General features: G+C 39.4%; 1 protein-coding gene across 1 annotated transcript; it reads right to left on the reverse strand.

The window, feature by feature from the left end:
• Positions 1–1,119: 1,119 nt before the first annotated feature.
• On the reverse strand, positions 1,120–9,828 carry meak7 (MTOR associated protein, eak-7 homolog). Its single transcript, XM_061036436.1, has 9 exons — positions 9,647–9,828; positions 8,451–8,714; positions 8,200–8,344; positions 7,809–8,020; positions 7,454–7,640; positions 6,710–6,828; positions 5,450–5,629; positions 2,568–3,783; positions 1,120–2,522 (listed from the first exon to the last, which is right to left on the reverse strand). Exons 1-8 carry the CDS (start codon positions 9,815–9,817, stop codon positions 3,655–3,657), a joined length of 1,407 nt encoding a protein of 468 aa, XP_060892419.1. The 5' UTR covers positions 9,818–9,828; the 3' UTR covers positions 1,120–2,522; positions 2,568–3,654.
• Between the last annotated feature and the right edge of the window lie 8,280 nt (positions 9,829–18,108).

Here is an 18,108-nt window from a genome sequence, read left to right on the forward strand (position 1 = left end):
ATGCAAACTAGCCTGTGCAACAGTATGCGTGTGACGAAGGGTCCTTTAAAGTGACATCGAGCAGGCAGGAAGGATTTTTATTTATTATTTAAAAAACTGACTTTTAGTTCTATATTATGTAAAAACCCTGCCCACACAATCCTCCCTCTGAGGATGAGAGCAGCCTGGGGTCACAGAGAGAGAGCTGCTCCAGTTAAAACTCATCATCATCATCATCATCATCATCAACATCAACATCTTCTTCTTTTTTTTTACAAGATACCCCAGAATCCCATTATGCAATTATTTTATTTATGCTACTCCAGTTATAAATGTAAAACTTAAAAACAAAAGATAACAATGGGAAAATGTATTATTTTTCTGTTAGCTTATCTTAAAATATTGGAGAAAGGACTTTTCACATCATAAAGATAAGTAAAAGCAGGGAACAGCTTTAAGAAAGTCGACTCTGCTTTCATCTTGAGTTTTATATTTCATAGTATAATGCAACATTTCTCCTGTGCTTATTTATTTTGGGGAAAAAAAAAACTCCTCTCATACCGTGCTATCATTTATCAGAAAAGTATCCTGTAAGGTACACAAACGGTCCTTAAAGGGATAATTGTGGACCTTTATTTAGTTTTAAAGGTACAAAGTAATTCCAGAAAGCAGGGGGTATACTGTACGGTAATTGTTCTTTTAACAAGCTTAAGTTACAGGATATAATACAGAAAATCATTGCTTAAAATCTAAACAGAGGATTAGGTTTATTGCAATAAAACGGGCTACTGGTAGCCTACATTTGCATTAAAGTCTTGGTCTGTGGAGCCTGGAGCTTAATTATAAACTTAGCTGGGCGGTTATTTCAGCTAGACTTTACATTTGCATCGTTATTCAAATGAATATTGAATAGTTTACAAAAGTAAAAGTTTATAACCGTCTCAGGCATATCACTCACTCAATGTAAGTCTTTGTCCAATTAAATGTGAAATACTGTTTGCTGTTTACACCTCTTCTTTGACCGACCCTGTGGCACAGTAACTCTCCAAAAGCAGACAAAATGGTAAGGAACCTCTTATGTAGAATATTATATGAGCTGTGAGGAGCTCTGGCATCAAGAAAGCTTCAAGAGTTTTAGAAAAAGGTTAAAGCAATCAATCTTTATTTGTTTGTATAGCGCCAATGGGATAATGTCAAATCACCAGAGCACCAGATACCAATCAGAAAAGAAAAGCACACTGAGTTGAAGTGGGCGTTTATCTAATACTATATATACTGAAAAAAAGATCCATCTCTCTAAATAAAGAATTCCCATGCACAAATATAAAAACAAGTACACACATTCTGCATGGGGCTGTGTCCTACACTCCTTCGTGTGAACTGCTGTAGGATTATATGACAGAGATTTGCATGTGTAACTTTCCTCAGTTATTTGCATGATAGCAGATCAGGAGGTGAATACAGCCTTTCACACTCTGAGCAGCTGTTTTTCACTAACAGAATAAGAGATCTCAATATGCAGCTCTTCTTGTTAAGACAACATTATACAGTCACACATGTTCAAATAAAGACACACTGACTGAGCTAATGGGCAATGTCAACCAAGAAATATAAGACACATCAACACACACACACACACACACACACACACACACACACACACACACACACACACACACACATAGTGTCCTCAGTCAACTTTAGGTACTGTGTTCAAGTGAAATTACTCTGAGAGAAAATGAACACATTTTCAACAGCACTTGTTGCAGATCCCACTTCCCCTTTAAGCCTAGTCTTAACCAATCAGGCCACACCTGAGCAATTAAGAGGCCTGCAGCAGGCCATGCTCACTCCTTTTGTTTGCTTCACACTGCTGAGCTGCATGACAGGCTGACAACTCTATTGTGACTCTGATAGCTGCATTATTTGAGTGAGTACTTGATGTGTAAATATATGATTTTGTGCATTTATGAGATTGTTTAGTTACTACTTAATTTGATTTACTGGTGTGGCCCTGATTATTGTTTTCCTTTTTCTTTAAGAGTTAAATCATCTGACTACTACGCTTGTCACAAGTGGAATCAAGTTGTTGAGAAATAAAGCATGAAGAAACTCTCCTCTGGTCCCTGCACTTTAATTGGTGTACCACTGCAGAAGCTCTATTTTTGAACTGGTTTTACACACACTTTCTACAGCACTACTGTACAAACTGATAATACTACTGCATAAAGGTCTAAACAGGACCTTAAAGAAAATGATTTATGACTGATGCATCGTCCTGGGTTCACATTGTATGGTTGCATTTGAGTCTGGGGTGTGTCGCATCATATCAGGGTCCCAGATCTGTTAAATGTTGTGATATCTTTGTCACAGAGTGAAATGAACTTTAAGGTAGGGGAGGTAATCTTTAAGAAGCAGGGTTTTTTTAATGCCCTGTACATCCCAGACAAAAGTCATAAATTAAATATTCTACTTTAATATAAATACACTGGATGATCCTCCCTGTCAGTCTTGTCACCTCACTGGTCACATATCTGCTTGCTCTTTGTCCAAGTACTAACTGCACATGACGTAAGACTTCTTCAGACTCATTACACAAGAATGGCAGAGAAAAAGTAGATGACGAATGACGTTCTCATGTGGACCCGTTCTGACTCTCAAGTGAGGCAGAGCACATTTGTCGCTGTCTCTTGCTGTTTTTTTTTCTGCTCCAAGCTTTCAGGAAAATTATCATAAACAGGTCAAACCTTTTGGGCCAACCTGTCTGGACTTCCTTTAGATACTGTTTCTAAAATGTCCAAAAAGATGACAAGACAATAATTAACAATTGAACAAAATAAAATAAAAATAGACACCTGAGACAATGTTGTACACATCAAACCTGATTGAAATCACCTGGTACTATATGTCAGGTCTATAACAGACCCAGATCCCAGGTCCTTCTTATCTCAGACATACACTCATTCAGGTCTGCTAGAGTGGTTTGTATAATATATATAAATAAAGCTTCTCCACAGTTTGAGTTGAAGTATTTAGAGTCCCTTTACTGCTTTGTATTTGAGGAATTCTCTGAATAACTTCAATGTATCACTTTGGAAGAAGTTCATAAGTTTATTAAATACTCATAATTATCAACAACAGCTCAGAATAAAAACTGGAGACCCTGACGCAGGGATTTTCAATGCTTCAGCAAGAAACACATTTACGCAGAAGTTCTGATTCTCAAATTAAAATTTTTCCTAAGTTATTCTAAGAGGATTCCTTCATCATTGAAAGCAGACCCATGGAGAACTCTTGTTTGAAAATGTTGTACAAATGTGTTAACCGGTAATGCAGGTGATGAACCAAACCTTTGTGATTAGGGGAGAAAGGAAAACGTTTGATTTACCAGGTGACATATGTTCCAACTCTCATCTGTGGTCAAGAATTGTAAGTAAGACTACGATTTGAAAAACCATCTTACACAAGAAGCCTCGTGGGTCATTAAGAGGAGCAGAAGTGTCTGAGCATGATGAAAGACAGAAAACCTGTAATCACTGTGGGTATCAGAGGCGTGTCTTAAAGTCAGAAGTGGCGGTTATTCAGCCGTGTCAGATGATTACATCTATACTCGTGTCCGTACCAGGAGGAGCCTCAATACATCAGAATTGTTTTGGTCTATCTCCCTGTTTCCAGTCACTGGTCCTCGTCTTCCTCGGGCTCTCTAAGACCCTGACTGTGCAGAGTCTTCCCAGCCATTTCCATCATGGCCTGGACCTCTGGATCCACATCCAGGATACTCTTCTTTCCCTGCCCCTCTTCGCCCTGAAACACAAAGCATACAAAGATGTCATGGGGGGAGTTGAGGGCTGCATGGGGATTGGGATCACGCAGGAGACAGGCAGTTTTAAAGTTGCTGTGGGCTGGAGCAAGCACTTCTCCTGGCACACCAGTACACCTGTTAGTGTACGTGAGACATTACCTTTACAATGCCTAGATAACATAAATGAATAAATGACCTTAATGACAGCTGTGGAGGAAGCAAAAGTTGATGGTTGTATGCCGCCCTGTCCCATGCATCTCTCCTTTAAGATGTGCCTGCAGACTCTATCTGCCTTTTCTGATGGCGCAATAGATGCAGGGATACTCAACATGAAACTGCTAAATTTAAGCTGTCTTTGTTGAATCATGTTCACATTTCTGTTATGATTCCTTTAATTGACTGCAGTGTTTGACTGCTATTCTGAATGTAAATGGTGAGACTTTATGGTTGTGCAGGCAGGAGTAGACACGTGTGAGCTGGAGTGGATCACACACACTGCTGGTTTCACACAATGGTCAGAAAACCAGCAGGAACAGACAGACGTGGGATAAGAAAACGGGCCTGTGGATGGCTCGACCATGGGGTTTAATTCTTCACACAATGAAACGGTATAATATTAACCTTTTATTACCGCCACATAGTCATAAGCTATTCAAGTGTAATGTACATTTTTAAAAAAGCATAACTGGGGCGCTGGTGGCGCAGTGGTTAGTGCGAGCATGCTGTAGTCCTCCAAGTGGACGGCCCGGGCTCAAATGTGACCTGTGGCTCCTTTCCTTTTCTGTCCTAACTCTCCAATAAAGGCACAAAATGCCCAAAAATCAATCTTAAAAAAAGATAAAGAAAATAACTGTGGCTCGGACAGAGAAAAACTAAAAAATAACTTTAAAGATTTTGCCTGTTTGTAGTCTTCAGATGTCACAATGACGTTTCACAATGAAAGGGAAAGTTTCAAGAACCCGATGATGTCTCTGGGTAGTAATTATAATTATTGATAAGCAGATTAGAGACTGATCAAATAAGTGAAATCTTCATCCTACGCTATTATGAACACGTGCTGTTTGCTTTGTGTTGACTATAGCAGTCATTAATTAATAATTATTTGTCACAATAACTGGATTCGTGTTTGGCCTAAACATTTTCTTTGAGCGATGAAAGTGCTCGTGTAACCGTTTTCCTTTGACCACCTAAATCATATCAGTTCATCCGAGAGATAATGTGGACATTCTTGCAGCATTAGAAGATATCCCCCGCAGATTTGAAGAGATATTGCATTAACAAGCAACGGTCAGATGGAAGGAATCCGACATCATGATAGCTGTAGCTGACTCAGAGTCTAAAAAATGATGGAATCCAAATGTCCTTGTACTCTATTTGTACAAGCCTGATCTGCATGCTCTCCTCTGACTGACTTCTCAATAAACTGGATTGAGAGTATTGTTATAATTTTACTGAATATGGACTTTTGTCTTCCTCTTTTTTTTTATTCCATAATGCAAAACTAGCATACAATGAAACAGCATTAGCCTCAGTTTGAGCGCGACCCACTGACCGAGCATTTCATACCCCACCTAGCCCTTGTACCCCTGCCTCTTTTGAGACAGATGTGCAACAAAGAACCCAAAACTTAATGAATAAAAGAAACCCAAGACCAAGTACTCCTCTGACCTCCTCTGGTTCTGGGGGTTTGCCGACCGCCCACACTTCCATCAGGTCCAGCGTGAAATCCTCCTCTCCAGAGATCTGAGGGCTGCCGTAGGTGGTGCACTTAGGCCGTGCACGGCTGTGACCCCGGCCAAAATCACTGTCCAGCCACAGGCCAAAGTATCCATGCTGACCGCCCATGCCCTGAGAAATAAACAGTGGAATCAGGACTTCATCAAAACTTTAGTCCATCGAAATATTTCTACAATTCAGCTGCACTATCCTCCTCTGAAATAACATTTGATTAAAATGTGAGAAAACAGAAGCCAAAGCATTAAGTGTGTCAGTGGAAACCTACAATGAGGAAGGTGATGATGTTAATACCAACATTAATAGTTAATCAAAAGACAAACATTTACAGAATTCCCCCTTAAAGCTGCATTGTTTGAATTTGTCTCCCTTTTTGGAAACGACAAAAGAAAAATAAGATCTTCTCTTAACGTTATCATAGCACATATTAAATATTCATGCTCCTTTGAGCCCTGTTTTTATTTCTCCATACAATCCTGAGAATAAAACCTTAACGAGTCTCTTACTGTGGCTTTCTCAACCCTTATGTCTTCTTTCAATGAAGGACACATCTTGACTAGTAGCAGGTAATTCAACATAAATTACAAAATACAGCACATGTGATGTTGACTATGTTGTCTATGCTCGCTGGTGTTAAATTGTGCATAAATGTGCAGAACAGAAGCTTTTATACATGTCCGTACCAGGAGGAGTCTCAATACATCAGGATTGTTTTGGTCTATCTCCCTGTTTCCAGTCACTGGTCCTCATCTTCCTCAGGCTCTCTAAGACCCTTTTTACAGCTTTTATACATCATGTGTGAAGCTGCCTTATCAGTCCAACAGGGAGAGCTGATGTTTAGGGTTAGAGAAACAGTGTCTGATGTTTGCTCCTCGTTGCACTGGCACACACAGGCCCAGTTTACATTAAAGGTCATGGAAATGCATGTTTAGGATTAGTATTGGCTGAGATTAGAGGTGTTCTGTGTCACTCTGCTGTTTGGAGCTGGGTGGATATGAACAGCATGTTTCACAGAACTTGTTCACTCAAAGGAACTTAATGATTCTTCTGTCCCCTGAATCAGAAACTTGTGGGTTGATGCAATCCTACTATAGTTACACTCAGTGCACTGGCTTAATAAGAATTAGCTTCTTTCTTTTTTTTTTACTTCCTGTAATATTTCAGTTCCCCCATGGTGAACTAGTGCAGCCTCACCAGTCCGTTCGGCATGGTCTGCTGGTTCTGGTTGAGGTACATGAAATGTTGGTTGTATCCTGTTGCCGTATAAACTCTCAGTGTGGGAAACACCGTGAACAGGAAGCATCTGGAGTCACCTACATACACACACACACACACACACACACACACACACACACACACACACACACACACACACACACACACACACACACACACACACACACACACACACACACACACACACACACAAATTATAATGAGCTGAGAGAAAAGTCAAATGACTGCCCACATTATTCAAACAATTAGTATTACTTCCTCAATGCCCTCTTTCATCACAGCAGTCTTGATCTGGGGTTTCGACCTAAACAAAAATGAAAATACTCTTTCTACCACAGGATTATAAATGAATAACCCGAGTATCACTGCTATAAAAAACCTGTGTGTCTGGGTTATATCAGCTTCACCATACAGAGAAATTATGACTTAAAGTCATTAATTAAAAGCATCAACATACATGTTACTTTGGTAATTTAATATGCCTACTTGCAAGCTATAGCTCAAGGTTGCAAGCTCACCCTATCACAGCTGCTTCACTGCAATACTTTTATGTCTGTTATCACTTATCTCCAAATGATGAGAAGTGAACTGGAATATTTGTATTTCTTAATTTATATGAAGTAACATTTGTTTCCTTGCTTAATATTTCATGTTGATCATGAAAGTGCTCTGTGTTAAGAGGGACCAGGTTTCTTCTCTCACCCTGGAACTGAGGTTTGACCTCCCAGGCGTGGGATGCAAAGCCGCCAAAAACATGTCCCTTTGTGTCTTTGAGAAGCAGCAATGTGGGCCCACGCTTCATCAGGCCGGCCACCATCCGGGTAAAGCTCTCTCCATGCAGCTGTGTGGAAAACACAAGCCTCCAGGGGGCGCTGTAGCTGTCTGGCAACTTCAGATATTGACACAATGAAAGAGTGTTTAAATTTCAGCACAGTAAATACATTTTCTTTACTTTGTAGTGAAAGATGAGCCACGTTCAGCTTTATACTACTTACTCTAATCAAAGAAAGAGTTTGAGAAACATCTCAATGTGATGTATATACATTTGTATTCTCACCTGTGGTGCAAGAAACATTAAGGTAGGGAGGTCCAGCATACACCTCAAGTTTTTCCACGGTGTCTCTCTGCAGGGGGGCAGTAGGGTGGGGGTCGGCCGGCCGCTCAGGGACACATTCAGGCCCTCAGCTACCAGCATCTCAATGTACAATGACACCTGAGAGACCCTGAAGATCCAGTCCTCTAGACACGAAACATCACAAAGTCCCTGATCTGAGAGGAGAGGAGAGGAGAGGAGAGGAGAGGAGAAGAGAAGAGAGGAGCATCACTTCCTAACTAATAATATATTCTATAAACTTCACAGATGTTTAGTGTTTTAATGGAATTTTTATACATGCATTCTTACCAGATGGACAGTTTTGGTTAATCAAGCAGTTTTAATAGTTTATTACCTGAGGGTTTGAGTTCAGAACACATCTGCTCTGCTAGTAGTTTGACACCCAGTGAACCATCACCCATTCTCTCTGGATGCCAGCCCTGCAGACGCCCTCTGTGGACCAGAATCTGAACTACAGCAGAAATCAGGTCCTGTAGGAACTATAAACAAAGGGAGAGGGCAAACCATGATATCAAGTAGAGAGTAAAAGAAAACTGCCAGAGAAGTTGACACATTACCGCCTGTGTCATATTTCCGTCTTCTCACCTCTGCTACCTGCTCACATGTGACGGCTGACGGCACTGCGACGCCACACTGTGACATGGCCATAACAAGAGGAGCCCGTTCTTCTGCAGTGCCTCGCAGCGTGTCTGCCAGAAAGATGACCAACTGCTCTCGAATGACTCCAGAGGAAGAAGGGGTGCTGGTCTTCCCAGATGATCCTGCTGCTGCCAGTCCAGGGTCAATACTGCACATGCACTGGTAGATCCTCCTGACCATGGAGTCAGATGCCAGGCCGCCCATCGAGGACTAAGAGTGACAAAAAGAGGAGGTGATTATAAGCAGGCAATAGATTGGCAGAAACAACATTCTGGTAGTAGTAATAAGAGAGTAGTACTCTTGCAAATAGGGTGGTTATGTTCTCTTCTTTTTTTAAATCAAAACGGTAAAGCATTCTTTAAACATTACTTTAAAAGCCTGACAGACTTCATGGTCTTTGCAAATTTGATTTGTTTTCTTTAAATGCAGGGTTGGTAATTTTCAAAAACTAGCATGGTAAGGGAATGATGGATTACAGCCCAGAAAACAGACAAAGGGATATTTTTGGGTCATAGGGCAGAAATTTTTTTTTATTTATTTTTTCAAATGTATTTTAATTTTTTATTTGATGCCCTTTATTTATTTTATGCGTTGTTTTCTAATATTGCTTAAAAGACATTGCTTTTAATGTTAAAAATGTTTCAATGTAAAAGAAAAAAAAATGCTGCCTCATTGTCAACTGTGTTATTATACACTGTTTCCTGCACAAGCTTGGATGCCATGGCATTCCTCGTGCCATACTTTGTGGTTACAGGCATAACTATTTTGTCTATAATGTATGGGGTGTACCATGTGTCTGAGATATAGATGAGAAATGTAATTTGTGGCCAATGTGTGCTGTTTATTCTGTTGTACTGTTTGAATTGTCTGTACGTGTGTTTAAAAGTTAAAAGTACAATAAAAATGTTTAAAAATAAATAAATAAATAAAAAATAAACTATCATGGTTTTGAAAGTAGCCTGCCCTCAGTGCTCCGTCTTCACCCACCCCCTCCCCTCTGTGCTCCCTCAAAACAGCCCGAGCACTTGAATTATTAACGTGCATAGTTGTTTAAATCTTCTGTATTATTTGCCCTGCTTATGATCACACTCTCTTGAATTGAACCTGTATGATTGGTCCATTAACTGCTTCACAAGTCTCACCTGCAGCATCTCAAGCGTCATGGCCTTTCCTGTGACTGTCTTCCCTGAGGATCCCGCAGCACCCCCAGTATTGCCCTGGAGTTTGTCGAAAACCCCCTCAACCACAGGCCGCTCCTCTGGGCGGAAGCGGGCCAGTCGCTTCTGCACCACCACACTCTCTGTGTTCCCCATGATGCTCGGCACTCTGTGGAAGAACAAACAAAACACGTCAGTGTCTTAATGTTTAAGGGCAATGGAGTTATATTATGAAGATAACCCACCAGAACACAGAATAAATATTTTGTTAAATACACTCGAGTAATTATACAACAATAAGATTAATTTTATATTTCAAGAGAATTTGCAGAAATAATAGTTGTTTCTAATTCTACCCAGACACTTTGTTTCTTGCATTATTTTTCTTTAGGAAAAACAACAACAAGTTTAAATAGAGGAAAATGTGTACAAATCCTAAAACATCTGTAGGTCTTGTTATTTGTCATATGTGTCTTGCTGTACTGTGTCCTTACTAAAAGAAAGGCTGTCAGTATTTTATATCAACTTATTTAAAATGAAGGTCTCTCTTTTCAACAATCAAACACCTGAAGGTCCCTCACCAAGAATGGGAATCTGTCATCCAGAGGACATGTACATATGTAATGTATAATTCATATAATATAGCAGTATAACAACATAAAGACACACTAGTATTGTCAAAAGTAATTTCAGTCAAGTCAGAAAGTGATATGATAACGTTAAAGGTCTTTAGTCATATTTACTCGATGACAGCTTACGTTAAAAAGCTGTATAAAATACTGATGGCCTTTTATCTCCAGAGTTCATGATGTCTATGGTTAGGGCTTAAATGCTAAGCTCACACTAGCTAGTAAAGAGCATTACTTTAGCTGTATCACCTCTGCAAAGACCGGACCTTTATATTAAACACTTGATGATATTAGACCATGAAAGACCATTTTCTTATTGCTGGGCGTTATAAAAGAATCACTTAATGCGTCTGCATGCCGCTAACCTTTTAAAGAACAGCAGGTACTGTTTCCATCCTGTTTCTAGTGACAGCAAAATGTAAACTTCCGGGTAAGAATCAAGATGACGCTTAGTAGTAGCCAATCAAATGAGGTCAATGTTCACATAAGGCTTTGTGATTGGTTCCTGAAATATCGAGAGGCTGGAGTTGGTCGTTCACCAGGAGGATACAGAATGGATTAATTTTGAGATGAACAGAGTTAGAAGAATGTTTTACTCTCAATGTTTTACTAACTTACACCCACCGGTTTCTTAATTTAATTTAGAATTATTTCAAATCCCATGTGGACACTCAAATGTGTAATAAAAGGAAATATGTGGTAGGCTGTTGCCTGCTTTGTGTTATATTAGTTGTATTTATTTTTTTAACAGGAAAAACTTTTAACCCCACCCAGACACAATTTAATTAAAGTAAACACAAAAAGTCTGAGCAATTTCTACTTAGATGAGGAGGAACTGTAATACCACCTTTCACCAGTAGAGTGTGCACAGGAGTAACCAAAGAGGCTGACAGAGCCCTCTGCAGAAGCAGCTAGCAGATAAAAACGCCTTTTAAGGGCATGGGACTTTCTGTGTGAGTGCACTGAGCTGGGTGTGTTGCATCGTAATGAAGTCTTACAGTGGAGGCATCCACATCAGAACAGCTGAATGTGTAGGTGACACGCAGCCATCTGTCCACAGTGAGTAAACAAGCTGGTGTAAACAGGATACCAGTCATGAATCATTGTATGAAGAAAAAGAAGCACCACAGAGCCACACAGTCATTTCATAACCCACGTCTTAAAGAATGCATTTGCTGTAAGAGCCAATTTCCAAAAGTTGATAACTTGGCCATACCTCTGAATGAATTGCGTGACAGTTTTTTAACCATCCTCCCAAATGAACATTGTGTCTTTTATTACTGTTCAAGCATTTTGATACTAAACGCAGATAGCCTACTTGAACATACTGTAGCTGATAGCTAAAGGCCACTTTTTCTCTCAAGCTCTAACCCCCAAGCACGTCAAACTGGGACATCTGAAGAGCAAATCAGGCACTGGGGGAATCTAATTCTTACCAGGTCATCATGGTAACACTGGATAAACAGGTGGTTAATCTGTAAATACAAAAAAAACATGCCTGATGTAGCTCAGTTTAGATATGCCAGATGTGCAATTTCTGGTGAATTTAACGGGATTGTCTTTTAAAGAGCACAGAGTACAAAAAAAAACACTTCCTATTGCACAGGCCTATATTTGTAGTACTTTGGATTATACACTTGCACAACTGTGACCTTGTTAAGGTAAGATTTAGTCTTGATATTTTTTTAACACATCATTTTTGTTTTTAAAAAAAAGCTGAAGAAATACCGTAACTAAGACACATACTGCCCTGAATCCTCTCCCAACACTCTCATGCACCATGAGTGACACTTTTTAATGGCTTTTAAATGCTCTTGTTTTAAAAAAACAAACAAACATGGAGTATTTGATTCAGGAGAAAAGCTGATGATTATGTATATCACTGATAAGAGCATGTTTTTCAAACAAATACTATGATGCCAAGAGCAAACAGACAATAAAGTAACGATGGTTAACTAGGTGGGAAGCTGTTGCTGCTGCAGCAATCCTGTTGCACACTTAGTTAGTTGTTAGTTTTATTTTCACAGAGGCATGGCTGTATGTACAGGAGATTTAATAATAAAAGTGCACACTCAGAGCATCTAGGGTCTCATGAGGTGAAAGGCTATTCACTGCTAAATTAAAGCTGCTGCTAAGCTAACATTCACAGCTAACAGAAAAACACAAAAAGTACACCTTTCTAGCAAATAGGACAGTAAGCTAAAAGGTTTCCCATTCAAAGAGCCAGTGCTGTGTTATGTGACTCTTAAACATTAGAGAGTAGATAACATTAGAGGATTTTACGACTCATTTTATCTGTCACATCGCTTCAGTGCCAGGATTTCATTCGTTATCGATTTTAGCACGTGATACTAAAGAATAGATCTGAGAAGAGGATGAGGAGTGTGAGCCAAAAAGTTATTGATCCGTCGCTATGGCATTAACATTGCAAAGTTTAGGATGTGTGGTTAACATAGAAAAACCCACAGGTATAACTATATGACATTACATTTCACAACAGCTTTCATCCATCTCACCCATGATTTATCATCCACTACTGTCTCATCTGTGTTTCAAGCAGGTACAGACATGAGATACACATGACTCAGTGTAGCTTGAGCGTATATATATGCTAAGGGAATACCAGGAACTGTGTTATCTCTCCTATACTGATTCAGCCGTCAGCAAGTTGAGACTTGAGAACTGAGTCTTGTTACTTCTTCTTTTCTCTTCTCTTTGCCCACTAACCCTCCTCTCTGTTGTTTCCCTATAAGGTAAAAGTCTCACTGCTGACTGACTGCACAGGAAATATCACTGCGTTCAAAAGAAGAGAAAGAAAAGCCACACGTCCTCTTTGACTGAATGACATTTTTAACCAACTTCAAAGTGTGCTTCATTTAAAAAAAGCTACTCTACACCTACTTGAACTGTGTTATCTTTAGTCACTAACACTTTCTGTAGTTATTCTTAAGTCTTTATTGTAAAATAAGATTGAAATATTGAATGAAATCCATTAGATTTTCATTTTTCTTATTAGTTCTTGTAAAAAAAAGGCACAATCACAGGCAGTGAAAATAATCCTATGACCCAAAGCATTCATTTTTTTAGGGTTTTGACATAAATGGTGTGTGAGGCCTGTGTGTCAGAAGAGGGTTGCGTGTGTTTTTTAATCTCACACAGTAAAACACAGAAACAAAGCTCAGGTGCCCCAGTGTTTTGCATGTGCGTACTTAAAGGATTTCCATTCGAGGGACACTTTTGAGTCTGAGAAGAGTGTGATTTGACTACCTGACTTATCTTCTCTGCAGTGACTCACCTCAAGCTATTGTTTGTTGGCACAAGTTTGATCTCGTCCCTGGTGCCAAGTACTTCATTGGTGCATTAGTGTTGGGTCTTTTGCTATAATTTGGTGCCTTAAAAAATAGACGGATGGATGGAGTTATGACATAAAATTGTTATAACAATTGTTATGTTCAAATGAAATAAACTACAGGCGCAAGTATAAAAGTTATGCATTAATTACTTTTGTTTACTTTAGCTTTAGATAAAAACAAAACAATCTGAGTTGTAGTTTACAGTCGTATTAACTTCAGTCGTTGGTGACCAACCAGCATCTCTTACTGCCCCCCATACAAAGCAGTCTAGAACCGGGCCTGGCATTGGGACCCACATTACAAAACACAGACAGAGACAGAGGAAAGGGTTCAGGAGTCATTGGCAGGGTTGTGATGAGCTCCTAGAGCTGGCCGCTGGGTAACAGAGGTCTGGAGGTACTGAAATCTGGACAAAAGATGAGACAGGATTATCAGGAAACTGCTACATTTAGAAAAAAAAAAATAGCTTGAGCAGATTACCACGCTGGTTAAAAGGACAGTCTGGCAAAGAGTGGAAGACTGAGCTCTGCTTTTATCCGTTAGTGTGTAGGCGGCTTGGTTGCAGATGAGCAGCAGGTGTTTGCGGTTTGATTGGTGGCATGGTGTGGATCCACGCCCATCAGCAGACTAACACAGACCCAGGATTTTCCCAAACATTGATTTTAGACATTTCTACATGTGTTCTAGTTACCGATGGATGATCACACATGATGGGAGAACCATTATTCATCCTCATAAAACAGTGACCTAAAACCCTTAAAACAACTAAGCAGACAAACATGCATACAGTAAGCATTTATGAAGAAACATACCTCTGTCTATCAGCAGCAGTGAGAGGCAGCTTCCTCATTTAGGTTGTCTGTGACAGCAGCTGATTTAAAAAAAAGGCACAACCTTGCACAAATTCTCCTACTTCAGAAGGCAGTATTCGCCTGGCCTCTCCTGACCTACATAATCTTCAATTAAAAAGAAATTAGTTTAATATTTGGTCGACCGCACAAATTAGTCCAGTGCCTGACAATGGCAAAGTGGTTTCAAACTAGGGCTCCTCAAGTATTATGTAATGTTAGGTAATATATTAGGTGAATACATTAACAATAGAGGACCGAAACAAACCAAGAACCGATCAAACAATACATACAGAGATAGTGTATTCAAACCATATTAATAAAAGGACAAACAGGAAGAAATGCAAAAATGATGAGATGAGTGAATTACATAAAAGCCTGTTTATAAGAGTGTATATATTTAGATTTATTTGGGTCTTTCATTAGATAGGACAGTGGATGGAGTAGGAAATCAAGATAGAGTGGGGATTGGCATGTGGGAAAGGAGCTTCAGGTCACTCTCGAACCAGGGCTGCCCACTTGGAGGACTTCAGCCTCCATACATGTGGTGAGACCTAACCATAGGCCTTCAGCGCTCCATTTGTGTGTATGTATTTTAAGAAGATGAAACTGATTTTATTAGCCTTATTCCTTCTTGGAGACTATTTGACAGTACTTAAAGAGTCACAGTATAAACAGCGGCGTCACCTTTGTTCTAGGACCTGCACTGTGGAACATTTTTAAGGGCCTTGCTTGAGGAATCATTACCAGTGTTCAGGCTCATTAACAGCTACAAATCAAACAGTACAGCTAGGGGCTGGACCTTTTCTCGCCACAAAAAGACCAGTATCAGTAAAGACTTAAACATTTGTTCCGATTCTTATAGATATCCGGTGCAGATGTTTAAGACAGGAGGAATGTAGTCTTTTTATTAAGTCTCAGTTAAAACTAGGTGTGCAACATTTTGGATAAGATGGTTTTTGATTTATGATTAAAGGAGAGAGAGAGAGTTGCAAATGAAAAAAGCATGACCTACCATCTCTCATAAAGCTTGATGTGACTTTATTTTTGATACATATCTGAGTGAATAAAATTAAGACTTTCTTATTATATAACCTGTTAAAAGATGATGTATTAGTTTTTATAGTTATCAAATCCTTCTAATCCCAAAAAGCCAGAAGAAATTTAAAAAAGCGTTCAAAGGACTCGGCTGCCGGGAGGACAGCGGAATAATTAATGTGATCGCCCCCCAATCAAACAAAGAGAACTAAAATGCAGCTTACCCATTCATGCATTAGTGGTCTTATTTATAATATCATAAATACTTGTTTATCACTGGAATTGACATTCAGCTGCACACAGTACATCAACCTAAAGTACATTTTTGTCCATGACCTGCTTAAGAAAAATAATGAATGTAGGCCTTGCAGTTGTCCTGGAATATTTCTAAATGTAGTTTATCTACTTTAGCTAAAAGATGTTTATCCCCCACCTAAGAAGTGTCACATCAGATCTTTCAGTCGTGCTGAATGTGGGGCAATTTCTGCCCAGCTCGAAATGTCTGCAGAGGTTCGCTGCTTGTCTGCTTTGATATTTCTCAGTACATGTTGAGTTACTTCTTATTTGAAGATGAAGTAGCTGCAAGTAAAAGAGTATGAATATCAGAGTCAGTGTTTTTTTTTGATGACATTACGTTCACTTTGCAAGAGGCCTAACTTCAGGAAGCAAACAGACGTGTCATTAGCTTACAGATCAGTGCTTGATTCTCCATACAGTATATTGGCTCTCTGGTTCACTACACCTTGATTCACAGTGATATTATACAACGATGTCATTCAGAAGTCCATTAAATGCACAGTGAGTCTCCGTTTCATTATAAAGGTTTGTAGATTGAGGCAGTTGACCTTTCACTGTGTAACCTCATAGCTGTAGAGACAGTGCAATGTGCCAACAGAGCCAGTTCAATAAATAAATAAATAACTATTTTACTGGTGTTCAGTGATCCATGCGGACCAGAGAGTTATAGTTTAATTACAACAAGAGCACAAGGAAATAGAAGGGCACGGTTTATTAATAACTGGAGTGAAAGGGGAGGTGGAGTTGAATAGAAAGAGAAATAGATAGAAAAAAGAACAGTAATGATTCAAGATAGTAAAAAAAAATGTGGGGCAGAAAGCAGAATTATATAAGACATTACTGTGCTCTGACAGAGACGGATAGAAGGGAGGAAATGTAGAAGGGAGGAGGAGAAGAGATACAATATGTGTTGCCTCAAGGTGTAACTTTGAGATGAAGGGGAGTGGAGCTGTTGATGGTAGTGTGATGCAAACATGTGACATTCAAAAGACAACACATGTGGACAAGACATTTATTTTATACGGTCATTGACATCGTGCGAATATAAATTTTACATCCTACTTTTTATTTAATACTTTATCTTTTCAAATGTGAAGCACCAATGGAATTATACAAGCCACTGCACACATTTTATTAGTATTACATTCTGTTACAGTGTGACCAGTTAACTGCATATTCCAAATCTGAAAACAAAAGTGTCACTAATATGATCCCAGGTTGTAAATTTGACTTTTCTTCTCCTTGCATTTCTTCTTTTGCTCAGTCAGCCATCTTTGAAATAACCTTTGGCCCAGGAAATGAGCAGCAAATTTGAACTTCCTGACATACAGGCGCAGATAAAGACTTCTGCTTAGCGTCAGTTTAACTCTGCTCGGCCATAACATACACCACAAAAAAAATGTTGTTACAGAGAGAAGAGAAAATACCCATTCTAATTTGCATTTCATTCAAAATTTCCTCCTTGTCTCTTCTAGTGTGTCACATTTCTGACTGAAAAAAAAGGTTCATTTATCTTACAGAAATGCTTGCTGAGTTCAAACTTAGGCAGCATGACCTGCACTTTAAACAATGACTTCCTAGGAAGTGCACACACACATCGGCAACTATTGTTTTAAAAACCAAACTCTCATATAAGGTGCTGTTAAAAAAAACAATAACTGATGTCACAGCAAACAGACGCCCCTCTGTCAGCACTCAGTAAACTCAGTAAACAGATGCTCATTTGGGCCGGGAGAATGAAGTGTCCCTCAGCTCGTTAGTCTCTGACAATGGCATCTCTGTGCCAACACTGTGCAGCGCTGGCACACAGGAGCTCTGAGAACCGACCCATTCACACTCACATTCCCTCCCTGTCGCTCCGTCTTCCCTATTCACATGGCCTGAAAGAATCTGAATAGTGACCAACCCCATCGCCCACCCCCGTTTGCTTTGCCCTGTTGCGCAAATTTCAATCTCCAACTCCCCCCCCCCTTCATCCTCCCGCCAACCATTCTCTCTCTCTCTCTCTCTCTCTCTCTCTCTCTCTACCTCTCTGTTTCTCCCTCTTTTCCAAAGTTCCCCGTAAACATTTCTTGCAACTTTTTCTAAAATACTAAAGCAAGAAAGCAAAACTAAAGGTGCAAGAAATTGTGTTAAACACTTTATAAATGAATACAAAAAAATTGCTAAAGGTTGTATACAAAACATTAAATCATACCAAACTTTTGGCAGATATAGAGGGACATTGAAATCATTTGAATGCATGTTCGTGTTCTCCAGATGAATGATGATTGCCACATTTT

This window comes from Labrus mixtus, chromosome 4 (genome assembly GCF_963584025.1).
Source record: "Labrus mixtus chromosome 4, fLabMix1.1, whole genome shotgun sequence".
NCBI classification, from domain to species: Eukaryota; Metazoa; Chordata; class Actinopteri; order Labriformes; family Labridae; genus Labrus; species Labrus mixtus.

Excerpts from the sequence above, each read along its gene's own strand:
- meak7 (XM_061036436.1), bottom strand. The coding sequence starts at position 9,817 with ATGGGGAACACAGAGAGTGTGGTGGTGCAGAAGCGACTGGCCCGCTTC. Across the intron at positions 8,345-8,450 it reads CATGTGAGCAGGTAGCAGAG|TTCCTACAGGACCTGATTTC; the intron begins GTGAGAAGACGG and ends CTTTGTTTATAG. Across the intron at positions 8,021-8,199 it reads TTCTGAACTCAAACCCTCAG|ATCAGGGACTTTGTGATGTT; the intron begins GTAATAAACTAT and ends CTCTCCTCTCAG.